This window comes from Eriocheir sinensis, chromosome 57 (genome assembly GCF_024679095.1).
Source record: "Eriocheir sinensis breed Jianghai 21 chromosome 57, ASM2467909v1, whole genome shotgun sequence".
Taxonomy (NCBI): Eukaryota; Metazoa; Arthropoda; class Malacostraca; order Decapoda; family Varunidae; genus Eriocheir; species Eriocheir sinensis.
In genome coordinates this window covers 466964-483078 of record NC_066565.1, presented here as the reverse complement: position 1 = coordinate 483078, position 16115 = coordinate 466964, and the positions used below count along the sequence as shown (strand labels likewise).

The 16115-nt window shown below is 44.0% G+C and overlaps 2 protein-coding genes and 2 long non-coding RNA genes across 6 annotated transcripts in view; 2 read left to right on the top strand and 2 right to left on the bottom strand.

Moving 5' to 3' along the window:
• The window catches only part of LOC126984381 (protein HBS1-like), a 16402-nt gene extending 14960 nt beyond the window's left edge, over positions 1–1442 (top strand). The window contains exon 14 of the mRNA XM_050838014.1: positions 1181–1442. Coding sequence (XP_050693971.1) covers positions 1181–1192 — 12 coding nt within the window. The 3' untranslated portion in view covers positions 1193–1442. The remainder of the gene's footprint in view (positions 1–1180) is intronic.
• Positions 1372–2531, bottom strand: LOC126984382 (uncharacterized). Its single transcript, XR_007736615.1, has 2 exons — positions 1921–2531; positions 1372–1748 (listed from the first exon to the last, which is right to left on the bottom strand). It is a non-coding gene; the product is annotated as an uncharacterized LOC126984382 (long non-coding RNA).
• A 350-nt stretch (positions 2532–2881) lies between these two features.
• Positions 2882–4503, top strand: LOC126984380 (uncharacterized). Its single transcript, XR_007736614.1, has 2 exons — positions 2882–4262; positions 4420–4503. It is a non-coding gene; the product is annotated as an uncharacterized LOC126984380 (long non-coding RNA).
• On the bottom strand, positions 4206–15365 carry LOC126984379 (histone-lysine N-methyltransferase, H3 lysine-79 specific-like). Of its 3 annotated transcripts, none has more exons than XM_050838011.1 (7): positions 15240–15365; positions 11549–12224; positions 11009–11129; positions 8824–9061; positions 8539–8635; positions 8037–8188; positions 4206–7694 (listed from the first exon to the last, which is right to left on the bottom strand). In XM_050838011.1, the coding sequence occupies exons 2-7, from the start codon at positions 12215–12217 to the stop codon at positions 6155–6157; spliced, it is 2817 nt and encodes a 938-aa protein (XP_050693968.1). In that variant the 5' UTR covers positions 12218–12224; positions 15240–15365; the 3' UTR covers positions 4206–6154. The 3 variants fall into 3 exon arrangements, with proteins under 3 accessions (XP_050693968.1, XP_050693967.1, XP_050693969.1); XM_050838010.1 differs by lacking the exon at positions 15240–15365 and adding an exon at positions 13805–13955; XM_050838012.1 differs by lacking the exon at positions 15240–15365 and adding an exon at positions 13456–13740.
• Between the last annotated feature and the right edge of the window lie 750 nt (positions 15366–16115).

The window sequence follows — 16115 nt, the reverse complement described above, 5'->3', positions numbered from 1 at the left end:
TCACCCTATACACCACTATTAAATATCCTCTTTCTCTTGGGGGCTTCGTGGTGCAGTGGTTAGCACACTCGGCTCACAACCGAGAGAGCCCAGGTTCGATTCCCGGGCGGAGTGGAAAAATTTGGGCGGCTTTTCCTATACCCTACGCCCCTGTCCACCCAGCAGTGAATGGGTACCAGGTGTTAATCGGGGGTTGTGTCCCATCTTCTGGGATCTGTTTCCTTCTCCCATAATTCCTTCCCCTCCTGTCTCTCTCCGGCATATGACCACAGATGTTGCGCCGACTAAACGAAACTTTCCAACCTTCCTCTTTCTCTTCTACTCTCCAGTGTAGGGAGTTTCAGCCTCGGCAATCTTTCTTCATAAGGCAGGTCGCTCAGACTAGGCGCCATTTTTGTTGCCGCTCTCTGTATCCTCTCCAGTTTTCTAGTGTGTTTCTTAAGTGATGGCGAGCAAGCCACTGATGTATATTCTAGTCTAGGGCATATCAAGGTCACAGTTAATTTCCTTACCATGTCCTCATCAAGGTTTGTGAACGCTGCTCTGATGGTCCTTAGCAGGTTGTATGTCTCGGCTGATATTTAATTCACATGTGTTTCTGGAGACAAGTGTTCTGTGGCCATCACTCCAAGGTCTTTTTCTTCTGTCTTCTTGTCTAACTTATCCTTACCCAACTTATAATGTCCCTCTACTCTCATTGCACTCTTTCCAAATTCAATAACACTGCACTTTTTGGTATTAAAATCCATGTCCCTCTACTCTCATTGCACTCTTTCCAAATTCAATAACACTGCACTTTTTGGTATTAAAATCCATGTCCCTCTACTCTCATTGCACTCTTTCCAAATTCAATAACACTGCACTTTTTGGTATTAAAATCCATTCCCCACATCCTACTGCACTCCCACACTGTAGACCTCTCTGGAGCAGCAAGCAGTCCTCCTCTTTTTCTCTCTTCTCATTATCTTAGCGTCATCGGCAAACACTCATATAGCTATCCACTCCTGTCATATCATTAACATATGCTGCAAACATAATTGGGGCCAACACAGAGCCTTGCAGAACTCCACTCATGACATTTTTCAAAGTTGATTTCCTGTCTCTAATAGCTGTCTCATCATCCTGTTCTTCAGAAAATCCTCATGTGTGTGTGTGTCTAAAAACAATGTCTATTTTGCAGATTCTGGCCTAGGCGGAGACGGAGCAGCCAGTCAACATATATTTAACCTTCGCTGTGTTGCTGTTTCCCGGGTGTGTTGAGAGCTCCTGCAACACTGGCGGACATGGGAAGCCTGGTGTGGGGGTGTACATGTGTGTGGAGGTCAGGTTAAGTTAAGTTAGGGGTCAGTATTGCCAGCTAGGACATTCAGGGTTTGTGTGTGAGAGAGAGAGAGAGAGAGAGAGAGAGAGAGAGAGAGAGAGAGAGAGAGAGAGAGAGAGAATAGATATAATATAGTCTCTCTTATATATTACCAGATCACTCAATTTTAATCCATTTCCATCGCCAATTTGTCCGCCAACCGTCAATTCCTCGGTAATTTATGAAACTAGTGTAATGTGCGTCTGTGTGTTTGTGTGTGTGTGTGTGTGTGTTTGGGGATACAAGGCTTAGGGTACAATGGTTTATTTTGGGTCATTTCTACCTTATGTACAAGCTTGCGTCTTCTCCCTCCTCCTCCTCTCTTCTGGGGGTTGGTGATTGTGTCTTTTTCTTCCTCTTCCTCTTCTTCTGGGGTTGGTGATTGTGTCTTTTTCTTCCTCTTCCTCTTCTTCTGGGGTTGGTGATTGTGTCTTTTTCTTCCTCCTCCTCTTCTTCTGGGGTTGGTGAGTGTGTCTTTTTCTTCCTCCTCCTCTTCTTCTGGGGTTGGTGAGTGTGTCTTTTTCTTCCTCCTCCTCTTCTTCTGGGGTTGGTGATCATACTCGCTCACTCTCTCTCTCTTCCTTGATATTCCTCCTGTGGGTCCTTTGCTACTACTACTACTACTACCACTATTACTACTACTACTACTACTACTACTACTACTACTACTACTACTACCACTGTTAATTATATATATACACTTATTTATTTCCATTGTTGCTGTTAATGGCTGCCACTCTGACCATTTGATGACAGCAGCAGTGTGTGTGTGTGTTAGATAAGGTAGGAAGGTTCTCTCTCTCTCTCTCTCTCTCTCTCTCTCTCTCTCCTACTACTACTATTCTGAAGCACAAATAGTTGACCATTCTGCCAAAGTTGTCATGTATAGTATGTGTGTGTGTGTGTGTGTGTGTTACTTGAGGTATATATATTTAGTGTGGGTTATCTATCATACTGTAATATATATATGTATGTGTGTGTGTGTGTGTGTGTGTGTTACTTGAGGTCTATATATAGTGTGGCTTATCTATCATACTGTGTAATATATGTGTGTGTGTGTGTATGTATGTGTGTGTGTGTGTGTGTGTGTGTGTGTGTGTGTGTTCTACTGCTGCTGTAAGTAAATAAATGGAGCAGAGTGAACCATATATTTTATCTTTCCCCTGTGTGTGTGTGTGTGTGTGTGTGTGTGTGTGTGTGTCAGGCTACCACTACAGCAAGAGAGAGAGAGAGAGAGAGAGAGAGATTAGGAGGAGGAAGCAGAATAAGAGAAGAATAGCTTATCAAAGGAGGAAAAGAGGAAAGGAGAGAGGAGGAGGAGGAGGAGGAAGAGAGAGACAGTAATGGAAGATGAGGAGGAGGAGGAGGAGGAGGATAGAGGAAGAGAAGATAAGTATTAAAAGCGCTGTAGAGGAGGAGGAAGAGAGAGAATGAGAGAAAATGAGACTAATTATAAGAGCCTGGAGGAGGAGGAGGAAAGTGGAGAGAGAGAGAGAAAAAGAGAAGAGAAAACTAGTGAAAAAATCTTGCTGGAGGAGGAGAAGGAGGAGGAGGAAAGTGGAGAGAGAGAGAGAGAGAGAGAGAGAGAGAGAGAGAGAAAACTAGTGAAAAAATCTTGCTGGAGGAGGAGAAGGAGGGAGAGAGAGGAGAAAGATTAGATTAAGGAAACACAGAGTAAGTTAACACCCACTCCACTACCACACTTACTAACACCCATGTCACACCCTTCCTCTCGTCCAACACCCATGTCACACCCTTCCTCTCGTCCAACACCCATGTCACACCCTTCCTCTCGTCCAACACCCATGTCACACCCTTCCTCTCGTCCCTGTTGGTACAGTACACCACCCATGTCACACCCTTCCTATCGTCCCTGTTGGTACATTACACACTACCATGGCTGGGCGTTATCGCGATACTTTATCACTGAAAACAAAATCGGGTTATCGGCCATCCGCTACTTATTTAAATATATATCGGTATATTCATTACTTTTGTAACCAAACTAGTGATAATCGATACTTTTTACGCCCCTCAGAAAAAAAAGTCCTTCCTACACATGGCCCAGGCGCCCGGTGTAGTTTGAAAAAACTTTGGGGTATGAAATATCTTCGGTGAAGAGATTTCATACTTAGATCCAACATTAAAACACTAGGTTATCTTTTTTATGTTACTCAAAAATCAATATATCAGAGAAAAATCATTTAACTTTGCCCCCAAAATGATTGTTCACTGCCTCAAATTTGATATTCCATATTCATTTGTGAGCATGCCATGGTATTGAAGGCACCCGGTGTTGTGTTATTTGGTGTCCCATCGTCAAAAACTGGCGCTTTTGTTTACAAACACTGGTCTCTCGTGAACTGCGCATGTTCAGACCAGTAAGCGTAGCCCTGTACAGTCTCACAAAGCTTTTTAAGAGAGTTGCTGGAAGGCTGAATCAGACATACAGTACCACCATCCTCGCTGTTTCTAGAACGACACTCTGTACATATAAATACAACTCTTACAGAGTTTGTTATCATGCCCAGCTATGACTACTACTATTACACCCAGACTATTGTCCATCCCAGTGCCTCAATCAGTGGTTAGACGATGATATTAACCACCTACTTTTGCCTCTAATAACTACTGACTTCTGCTGTTAATATGACGGTCTTGACAGCTCTCGGAGGGTCTTACAATGCACAGGGCAGCTACATGGCGCCTTTCTGAGCGAGTGAAGCAATGCACCCCAGATGTATGCTCCCCATGGGTTAGTAGTTAGTCATATACACCATAGAATAATACATATACATACCATATACACCCATACATACTCTCAGGGTGACAGAATTAGTGTGCGTGTTTGTCGAAATGAGTTTATTCAAAGTAAGAATCGCTATCTACAGTAGAAAAATATGTATCCATTATCTATTCAATCCATTTATACAGCATACAACTATTCATATACATACAATATACACCCATACATACTCTCAGGGTGACAGAATTAGTGTGTGTGTTTGTCGAAATTAGTTTATTCAAAGTAAGAATCGCTAGGTACTGTATAAAAATAGGTATCCATAATCTATTCAATCCATTTATACAGCATACAAATATACATATACATGCCCTATACACTCATACATACACCCTACACACCCATACATACACCCTATACACCCATACATACTGCCAGGGTGATAGAGCAAGTGTGAGGTGGTCAGCAGAGTTTTATTTAAAGTAAGTAGGCCTATATATTGATCTACAGTTCACAGTATAAAAATAATGTTAAAATCTATGCCTATTTTTTATTGCTATGCTCGAGATGTAGAAAAAATGGTGGATTACAAGTCCGAGGTTTACATAGAGTTTTGTTATGAATAATCTCACCGGGGAAACTAACGTAGAAATATATTTATAGTGTTGAAGGTACATGTTGTTGTTGTTGTTGTTAAGGTAAAAAATGTTACGGAGAATTAGGGGGTATGTTTAAAATAATACACACACACACATCAAATTCGTGCCTAAAAAATGATGTTAGCAATAAATCTAACATCATTTTTTAGGCACGAATTTGATGTGTGTGTGTGTGTGTGTGTGTGTGTGTGTAATTTCTTCTTTTATTGCTAACATCATTTTTTAGGCACGAATTTGATGTGTGTGTGTGTGTGTGTGTGTGTGTATTATTTTAAACATACCCCCTAATTCTCAGTACCATTTTTTAGCTTAACAACAACAACAACAACAACATGTACCTTCAACACTATAAATATATTTCTACGTTAGTTTCCCCGGTGAGATTATTCATAACAAAACTCTATGTAAACCTCGGACTTGTAATCCACCATTTTTTCTACATCTCGAGCATAGCAATAAAAAATAGGCATAGATTTTAACATTATTTTTATACTGTGAACTGTAGATCAATATATAGGCCTACTTACTTTAAATAAAACTCTGCTGACCACCTCACACTTGCTCTATCACCCTGGCAGTATGTATGGGTGTATAGGGTGTATGTAGAAGAAATTACACACACACACACACACACACACACACACACACACACACACACATACATTAATACACATCAAATTAGTGCCTCAAAAATGATGTTAGCAATATAAGAAGAAATTACAAACACACACACACACACACACACACACACATTCATACACATCAAATTAGTGCCTCAAAAATGATTTTAGCAATATAAGAAGAAATTACAAACAAACAAACAAACAAACACACACACACACACACACACACACACATTCATATACATCAAATTCATGCCAAAAAATGATGTTAGCAATAAAACACACACACACACACACACACACACACACACACACACACACACACACACACATCCTGATCCAAACACATACATATATACTTTAAAAACCTACACACACACACACACACGAACACCCTAACCTCAGGGAAGCAAATCCACCATGCTTCTCAACTCCTCGATCGAAGGCGTGGCGGGGTCCAGCCTCGCAAAAGTCGACCTGGAGCTGTCCCTGACCTTGGCACTATTTGGCACTCGCGTCGACTCCATTATTAGCCCAGTGCCAGGCCGGGAGTGCCGCGAGGAGTGCCTGGAGCCCCCTGAGTCTGTGTCCATTGGGGTTATAGTGCGAGTGTGTCGTCCGTAAATGCCTTCTAAAAATGAGCTCTCTTGCGTTGACCGGCTGCTTATAAGGTCCCTAAGGTCGCTGGGGTTGTAGTCGCCCATGGAGCTTAGGGAGGAAAGGTCGCTGATGTCAGGGAGCAGCTTGGGTCGTCTGAGGTTAAGGTCGTTTAGCTGTAGTACCACATCGATGACCTTTTTTTTGTTTTTCTTGCGTTCTGCTCGGGTGGTGGTGGTGTCCGAAGGTGGTGATGACAGTATAGGGTGAGTGGTGAGTGTCGTGGTGTTGACTGGTGGTGGTGGTTGAGTGGTGATGAAGCTCTGGTGTTGTGGAGGTGACAGGAGGGTGGTGGTGGATATAGGGTGTGTTGTGAGTGTTGTGGTGTTGAGTGGTGTTGTTGTGAGTGTTGTGGTGTTGAGTGGTGTTGTTGTGAGTGTTGTGGTGTTGAGTGGTGTTGTTGTTGGTGGTGGTTGAGTGGTGATGAAGCTCTGGTGTTGAAATGGTCTCTCCATATCTCTACTGGTTTCCTCCTCTCTCCAATTTTTCCTCCTCTCTCCCTCCCTTTCCTCCACTTTCTTCCCTCCATTCTCTCTCCTTCTCTCCTCTCTTTCTCCACTTTCTTCCCTCCATTCTCTCTCCTTCTCTCCATATCTCTACTGGTTTCCTCCTCTCTCCAATTTTTCCTCCTCTCTCCCTCCCTTTCCTCCACTTTCTTCCCTCCATTCTCTCTCCTTCTCTCCATCTCTCCCTCCCTTTCCTCCACTTTCTTCCCTCCATTCTCTCTCCTTCTCTCCATGTCGCTACTGGTTTCCTCCTCTCTCCAATTTTTCCTCCTCTCTCCCTCCCTTTCCTCCACTTTCTTCCCTCCATTCTCTCTCCTTCTCTCCATGTCGCTACTGCTTTCCTCTTCCCTCCAATTTTTCCTCCTCTCTCCCTCCCTTTCCTCCACTTTCTTCCCTCCATTCTCTCTCCTTCTCTCCATGTCGCTACTGCTTTCCTCTTCCCTCCAATTTTTCCTCCTCCGTACTTTCTCTCTCCTCCTCCATTCTTTCCTCTCTCTCTCCACCTCTCCTCCAGTTTCCTCCCTTCTCTCCTCTCTCCAATCTCTCCTTCTCTCTTTCTCTCTCTCCATTTCCCTCCCTTCTCTCCCTGATTCTAAGGTATTTTCCTTATCCTCCCTTCCTCCACCTTCCACAGTTCCCTCCACCTCCCCTCCACTTTCCTCCACCTCCTCCACGTCTTCCCTCCCCTCCGGCACCCCTTGGCACCCTAAAACAGCACTCGAATACGTCCCAGGGCGATGAGATGGCGTTGACGTCTTAGAAGTCAGGCAAGAGTCTGTTCTACCATAAGCAGAATCCACCTCACTTTCCGAGCTGGATTTAGCGGAATGGGGGACAGCGGAGCGAGTGGAAGAGGGCTGCGGGGGAGCGGGGACTGCCTGGGAATGGGTGGAGGCCGTGTTGTCTGGTATGGGGTCAGAACGCATATGGGACGGGACAGTATGTGTGTTAGGGCGGACAGGAGGGACAGATTGACCTATTATGGAATGGGGCGGAAGTGCGTCGGTGTGGGTGCGTTCACTGTGCGGTAAATTCTGTGAACGGGTCAGCTTCTGTGGTGGTGTTGGTGGTGCTGCGGTGGTGGGTGGTGGTGGTGTTGTGCGCTGGTGTTGAAGGTCAGCTCTTGTTCGGCTAATCTCCAAGTTCCTGAAAAATACATCAATGATAAAAATAATAATAATAATAATAATAATAATAATAATAATAATAATAATAATAAATTGTATCTCCATTTCTTTAGTTTTCTCTCCGTTTCCTCCAGTTTTTTTCCTCCGCCATGCACTCAAATTCTCTCTCTCTCTCTCTCTAAGTTTCATCAATATTTTAACAAGTTTTCCTCCTCCTCCTCCTCCTCCTCTTCTGCCCCCTCCTCCTCCTCCTCTTCTTCCTCCTCCTCCTCCTCTTCTGCCCCCTCCTCCTCTTCCTCCTCCTCCTCCCCCTCCTCCTCCTCTTCTTCCTCCTCCTCCTTCTCTCTCTACGTAAACTTACACAATTTGCTCTCGGAGACGACGGTTCTCATGGAGGAGTTTCCGGTTTTCTTCTCTCTCCTCTCTCTTCTCCTCCTCCTCCTTCTTCTTCTTTTTCTTCTCTTCTTCCTCCTCTTCCTCTCTTGTGGGTGTTTGGCGTTGGAAGCCCATGATCTGTGGAGAGAAATGTGTGAGAGAAGGAGGGAAGGAAGGAAGGAAGGAAGGAAGGAAAGAAATGACTGACTGAAAGAATATATGGAAAAGAAGGGAGGAGGAGGAGGAGGAGGAGGGAAAGGGAGAGAGAGAAAAAGAAAGAGAGAGAGAGAGAGAGAGAGAGAGAGAGAGAGAGAGAGAGAGACAGAGAGAGACAGAGAGAGAGAGAGAGAGAGAGAAATAGCAAGACAAAACAAAACAAATAGAAAAAAAATACATAAAACAATATAATTTTTCCTCCTCCTCCTCCTACTACTACTACAACTACCACTACTACTACTACTACCACTACTACTACTACTACTACTGACCTTCTCCTGCTGAGCGATGAGCTGTGAACTGAGGTGGCGGAGGTCATTGATAACCTTCTCTTGGTGTGATATGACCTCTTTCTGCCTCTTGACCTCCCTGTGAGAGAGAGAGAGAGAGAGAGAGAGAGAGAGAGAGAGAGAGAGAGAGAGAGAGAGAGAGAGAGAGAGAATTACACACACACACACACGTTTCCATTACTGCAAAAAAAATAAAAATAATAATAATAACAATAAAAAATAAAAATAAAAAATAAAAAAATAAAATAAATATATATAAAAACTCACCTCAAAAGACTATTACTATCAACCTCATCCCCTGAAGTAGTAGCAGTGGCAGGGGTAGCAGTAGTAGTAGTAGCAGGGGTAGCAGTAGTAGCAGTAGCAGTAGTAGTAATAGTGGTAGCAGTAACAGGTGTGGGGCAGAGGTCAAGGGGTGGAGGTGGCCCCCCGACCCCTCCGGCCGACCCCTGACCTGATATGAGGGCCTCGATGACCCCCACCAGTGCCCCCCCGTCACTCACCCCTGTTGGAAGGGTAGGAATGGTAATAATAATAATAATAATAATAATAATAATAATAATAATAATAATAATAATAATAATAATAACAGTTAGACTAGGTTAAGTATAGGGTATCTTCAAACACATGATAGCCTGTCCCTTATGGTATAAATCAACAAAGAATGACCTCACTTGGTTGTATAGAAAGCCTCATTAGTAAGCAAGCATATATGAATTTTCTGAGTCAAGACCTATAGTAATTGTTTGGGGTTAGGTTAGGTTAAGTTTAGGGTATCTTCAAACACATGATAGCCAGCACCTTATGTTATAAATCAACAAAGAATGACCTCACTTGGTTGTATAGAAAGTCTCAATAACAAGAAAGCATATATGAATTTTCTGAGTCAAGACCTATAGTAATTGTTTGGGGTTAGGTTAGGTTAAGTTTAAGGTATCTTCAAACACATGATAGCCAGCACCTTATGTTATAAATCAACAAAGAATGACCTCACTTTGTTGTATAGAAAGTCTTAATAGCAAGAAAGCATATATGAATTTTCTGAGTCAAGGCCTATAGTAACTGTTTGGGGTTAGGTTAGGTTACGTTTAAGGTATCTTCAAACACATGATAGCCTGTCCCTTATGGTATAAATCAACAAAGAATGACCTCACTTTGTTGTATAGAAAGTCTTAATAGCAAGAAAGCATATATGAATTTTCTGAGTCAAGGCCTATAGTAACTGTTTGGGGTTAGGTTAGGTTACGTTTAAGGTATCTTCAAACACATGATAGCCAGCACCTTGTGTTATAAATCAACAAAGAATGACCTCACTTGGTTGTATAGAAAGTCTCAATAACAAGAAAGCATATATGAATTTTCTGAGTCAAGACCTATAGTAATTGTTTGGGGTTAGGTTAGGTTAAGTTTAAGGTATCTTCAAACACATGATAGCCAGCACCTTATGTTATAAATCAACAAAGAATGACCTCACTTTGTTGTATAGAAAGTCTCATTAGTAAGCAAGCATATATGAATTTTCTGAGTCAAGACCTATAGTAATTGTTTGGGGTTAGGTTAGGTTACGTTTAAGGTATCTTCAAACACATGATAGCCAGCACCTTATGTTATAAATCAACAAAGAATGACCTCACTTTGTTGTATAGAAAGTCTCAATAACAAGAAAGCATATATGAATTTTCTGAGTCAAGACATAAGAACACAGGGAAACTGGGTTGAACATATTATACATCTCTGCTTCCTTACTAATGAAGCTTTCTATACAACAAAGTGAGGTCATTATATGTTGATTTATACCATAAGGTGCTGGCTATCATGTGTTTGAAGGTACCCTAAACTTAACCTAACATAACCTATCAAAATCCAAACAGTTACTATAGGCCTTGACCCAGAAAATTCATATATGCTTCCTTGTTAATGAGACTTTCTATACAACAAAGTGAGGTCATTCTATGTTGATTTATACCATAAGGTGCTGGCTATCATGTGTTTGAAGATACCCTAAACTTAACCTAACAACCTATCAAAACCCAAACAGTTACTATAGGCCTTGACTCAGAAAATTCATATATGCTTCCTTGCTGAGACTTTCTATACAACAAAGTGAGGTCATTCTATGTTGATTTATACCATAAGGTGCTGGCTATCATGTGTTTGAAGATACCCTAAACTTAACCTAACATAACCTATCAAAACCCAAATAGTTACTATAGGCCTTGACTCAGAAAATTCATATATGCTTCCTTGCTAATGAGACTTTCTATACAACAAAGTGAGGTCATTCTGTATTAATTTATGGTACAGGTTTCTGGATATCATGTGTTTGAAGATACCCTGAACCTATCCTAAGCTTAACCTAACGTAACCTTACAAAACCCTAAACAGTTACTATACATCTTGACTCGGAAAATTCATATATGCTTCCTTATTGATGAGAAGTGCCGAGACTCACCCCGGGCCTCCAGCAGTGTCCTAAGCTGCCGCAGGTACCCCAGGGCACTAGCTCCGAAGGGTGACGGTGTTGTGTCATCTGAGAGGAGCCGAGCGTTGTGTTGCTGCTGCTGACGATGATCCTGCAATACAGCGTTGGAGTAAGTTGTGTGACGGAAATGTTCTTCGCGTGATAGAAATTAAGATAAAAAAATTGAGTTTGGTGAATGTTATGTCGTATGAACTTTAGTGAATGATTAGAACTGGACGGAACTTGTTAGTGGAGTGTTAGAACTTATATTTAGAACATTATTATTATTATTATTATTATTATAAGAGAGTAAGAGAAGGAAGGAAGGACGAGAAGGAGAGGGATTAAAGAAAGGGGAGAGGAAGGAAGGAAGGAAAGAAGGAAGGAAGGACGAGAAGGAGAAGGATTAAAGAAAGGGGAAAGGAAGGAAGGAAGGAGGAGGAGAGATAAAAAAGACACCTATATAACAACAACCAAGCAAAACTATTCACCAACAAATGCACAAACAGGGCCTGCAATTGGTCAACTTACATTCTCAAGCGGTGTGTGGTTGTCCGAGGAGGAGGGAGGAGGAGGAGCAGAGGAAGGAAGAAGAGGAGGAGGAGGTGAAGAAGGAGGAGGAAGAGGAGGAGGAGGTGAAGAAGGAGGAGGAGGAGGAGGTGGGTCAGATTCAATGATATATTCCTCAATCCTCCTCTCTCTCTCTTTCTTCCTCCTCCTTGAAGACGAAGAGGAAGAGAAGGAGGAGGAGGAGGAAGAACATGCCTCCTCCCTTCCTCCGACCATCACGACATTATTTTGACCTTCCGAAGATGACCTTTTCTGGCGGACCTCCACAGTGACCTTTGACCTCTTGGGGGGAGCGTCGACCTTCGTGTTGACCCTACTGGCTGCCCTGGTGTTGGTGGAGGTGGTGGTGTGGAAATGTGGCTTCAATGGTGGTGGTGGTGGTGGTGAATGGTGTTGACATGTTGGTGGTGGTTGGTGTTGAGTGGTGGTGTGTTTCAGGGTGTTGTTGTTCTTGTTCTTGTTGTTCTTGTTGCAGCAGTTACGAGTGAAAGGTGGTGGTGGTGTTGGTGACCGGTGTTGACGTCCTCGCTGGTGGTGTTGAGCCTTGGGAATGGTGCGTATGGTCAACTCCACCACCTGGTTGGCGTTCTGGAAGGTGCGCCGCTCCACCAAAGCGTTGCGACCTGACATCTTCACGCTGAAATAATAATAATAATATGATATACGTAATTTCCTGAACCATTGCAAGTTATTAAAAAATGAAAATTGTAGTACAAATAATAATAAGTATATTGTTGAGGAAGGGTAGCCTATTAATTTTGAGACCCTGACTAATCATTTCTGTGCAAGACATGATGATGTTTAGTATGGAGGCAATCTTATGTTCTGTGCACCACTAAATGAGAGACTTTTGAGCGCCTGGGCCCCAGCACACGGTGTCCCTGGCCAGAGTTGTGGACCACAGCCATTGGCACATCCATGGAGGGGGGGCCTGGGCCCCTCCCATGGTCTTGAGTGGATACAGGAAAACTAACTCAAAAGTGCGCTGCAGCCATAACAACAACACTAATGCCAATGCCCCTTACACATGCAGAAGTCCTGCCATCAGGCCCACAAAACTTTTTCCTGCACAGCCTTCAGGGACATAAAATATTCCAGTGTAAGTATTAAATTTGCAAGAGGCCAGCGTCACCAGTGGTGTGCCACAGGGATCAGTGCTGGGCCCTCTCCTCTTCCTTACACACATGGGAGACATCGATGAGGGGGTCAGGAGCTCGGTTATCTCCTCTTTCGCCGATGATACCACTGTGAGTCACGCTACCACCACCGTGCGGGGAGTCGCCCACCTACAAGAGGACCTCGACAAAGTGTACGCCTGGGCCGCAACCAACAACATGGCATTCAACGAGGGTAAGTTTGAAATGCCGAGATGTGGCCCTGACCACACCGTCAAGATGTCTACTTTGCTGCTCACAGAAGGAGGGCAACAAATATCTGGACAGTAAACTGCCTTGGGGTTCACCTCAGCGACGCCAACGGTTCCTTCTCACACCATCACGGAAACAGTGAAGAAGGCAATGGCAGGCTGCTGGGTCCTTAGAACACTTGCTTCCAGAGGTAATGTTAACCCTCTGGAAGGCCCTGGTGCTGGACTACTGTAGCCAGCTGTGCTCACCACACAAGAAGGGCGATGTGCACAGGCTTCAAACTGTGCAGGGGCCAAGCCTTCACAAGACAAGTCAGAGTGTTACATCGCCTGGGAATGTCTAAAGAAACTGGGGCTCTGGTCACGACAAAGAATGAATGAATGGAAAGTTTGGTTTAGTCAGCGCAACATCTGTGGTCATATGCCGGAGAGAGACAGGAGGGGGAAGGAATTATAGAAGGGAACAGACCCCAGGAGACGGGACACAACCCCCGATTAATACCTGGTACACTGCTGGGTGGACAGGGGCGTAGGGTATCGGAAAAGCCGCCCAAATTTTTCCACTCCGCCCGGGAATCGAACCCAGGCTCTCTCGGTTGTGACCAACTAAGAAGAAGGGAGAGGTATCGGGCCATATACTACTTGTGGAAAATTTTAGAAGGTCTGGTGCACACACACAATGAATACACTGCAAGGGCACGTTAATCAGCGGACTGGGCAGCACAAGATGAGATCCCTCCCCAGGCAACCAAGTAAACCTTTCCTAGCCCACGGCACAGCACACACCAGCCCCCAGTTTTCTCCTCCTCACGCCCTTATTTTACTCATTTCTCCCTTTTTTTTATACTTACCCTTCACCCTGGGGCTTTCCTCCCTTCCCCGGTGGTTAAAGAGTCCTCCCCCGGGGGTTAATAAGGCTGTAATTGGCGGAAATATTAGACTTTTTCTCTCCTTTGATCTCCCGCCATCACTGTCAAGACTCGGGATGCTGTTATTAAATCCGGGAGCCATAATCAGTTTTTTGGCTTTATTATCAAATTTATGGAGTTTTATTGGTTTGTTATAGTGTTATTTATGTTTATTTTATCAGTTAGAGTGGTTAAGTTACGCGAATTAGTGCATCATTGAGTTTATAGTAAGATTTCCACTGGTTGAGAAATTGGCGGAGATTCAAACCTTCAGGGATGCTGGGATTACTTAATTGATTTTTTAATTGATTACTTTATTACATGCTGGGAGATTATTTTTAGACTATTTTCTCCTCCTCCTCCTCCTCTTTCTTCCCTTCCTTTCCTTGGGTTCCAGGGATTGTCATATGAAGAAAGGTTATTAACCCCTTGGATGCGGGTTACCCACAAGACCTCACCAAGCTACAGGAGTGGAACAAAAAGTGGCTGTTACAATTCAGTGAAGAAAAATGTGAGGTCATGCATCTTGGGAGGGGAAATCCAGCACACCAATACCACATGGGAAACACTCGATCCACTATCCACCACAGAGGCAGAGAAAGACCTGGGAGTGTATGTTACCAGGCTACCAGTGAAGGGATATCTAGCACACCAATACCACATGGGAAACACTCCACTACCCACCACAGAGGCAGAGAAAGACCTGGGAGTGTATGTTACCAGGCTACCAGTGAAGGGATATCCAGCACACCAATACCACATGGGAAACACTCCACTATCCACCACAGAGGCAGAGAAAGACCTGGGAGTGTGTGTTACCAGGCTACCAGTGAAGGGATATCCAGCACACCAATACCACATGGGAAACACTCCACTATCCACCACAGAGGCAGAGAAAGACCTGGGAGTGTATGTTACCAGGCTACCAGTGAAGGGATATCCAGCACACCAACACCACATGGGAAACACTCCACTACCCACCACAGAGGCAGAGAAAGACCTGGGAGTGTATGTTACCAGGCTACCAGTGAAGGGATATCCAGCACACCAATACCACATGGGAAACACTCCACTATCCACCACAGAGGCAGAGAAGGACCTGCCAGCATATGTTACCAGGCTACCAGTGAAGGCGAAATCCGTGCCAATCGCAGCGGTCAGATTAAAGGAAATGGTCCTGCCAACATTGGAACAAAGAAGAGAAAGGTATATAGGGGAGACTTAATACGAATTTATAAATGATATGGGTGCCCTAGCTCACATATGTTAATTGGGCTGCCCCATAACCAAATGCCAGACAGACTTGCTCGTGAGTACACCTATAATTATATGTTCAGTTAGACCCCTTGTTAATGAGGAGTGTTACCAATCAGCTTGCCTTGAGGTGTCAGCAGGATGGTAGTCCCTCCAGTCTCTAGTATAGCTGCATCCACACTTAATTATGGTAGGCCTAGCGCGCAGGACAGCGGAGGAGGTGAATGCATAGACAGACTGGAGTGGGCGCTGCCTGCCTGTTACACCGAGGATATTTCTCTGGGCCCGATACTCCAACACAGAGTCATTGTAGACGCCAAAACCAATCTCTATTCACCACAATGATCCGTTATCTCTACTCAATACTAGACACTAAAGATATTTCCTGTGTGGTTTTCTAGTTTCCTTCATTTTATATCAACGCCAAACATTATACGAGGAATGTTCTCAGTGTTTTGTGTTTGGTTGGGAAGCTTACACATACTTGCTGTAATGGACTGTAAAACTGGTCCTTAGTGTGATTGGTGTTCGTGTGGTAGTTTGCCTGTTGTGAGGGTGTGTGTGTGTGTGTGTGTGTGTGTGTCGTGAGAAAACAGCTCCCTGTTCATTAGCCCAGCCCTGAGTAATCCCTAGGCCAATAAGGGATTGACCCCCTCGCTCGCTACTCTCCTTCCTATGCGCGCAACAGACACAAGGAGGAAAGTGACCGCGGCGAGAATTAGGCCTTGTTCTGTCCACCCCGTGAGGGTAATTAGGGTAAATAGTCATAGATAACTATAATGATGGAAAATACAAACGTTATAGTATTTTTAACGAGAGTGAGAGAGGTACGTGTCATGGAGAGTCACGTCAAATTTGGCTGTAGCTGGTATACTTGAGGATTAAGTGAGGGGCTCCATGGGTGCGCCTGTAACCTATGTGGATGGTCCCTTGAGTATAATCACACACTGTCCTGCCTGGGGGTTGGGATGGCATGCTCCTCCCCTCTCCTTTGTTGTTT

Excerpts from the sequence above, each read along its gene's own strand:
- LOC126984379 (XM_050838011.1), bottom strand. The coding sequence starts at position 12,217 with ATGTCAGGTCGCAACGCTTTGGTGGAGCGGCGCACCTTCCAGAACGCC. Across the intron at positions 9,062-11,008 it reads GACACTGCTGGAGGCCCGGG|GGGTGAGTGACGGGGGGGCA; the intron begins GTGAGTCTCGGC and ends CCCTTCCAACAG. Across the intron at positions 8,189-8,538 it reads TCATCGCTCAGCAGGAGAAG|ATCATGGGCTTCCAACGCCA; the intron begins GTCAGTAGTAGT and ends TTCTCTCCACAG.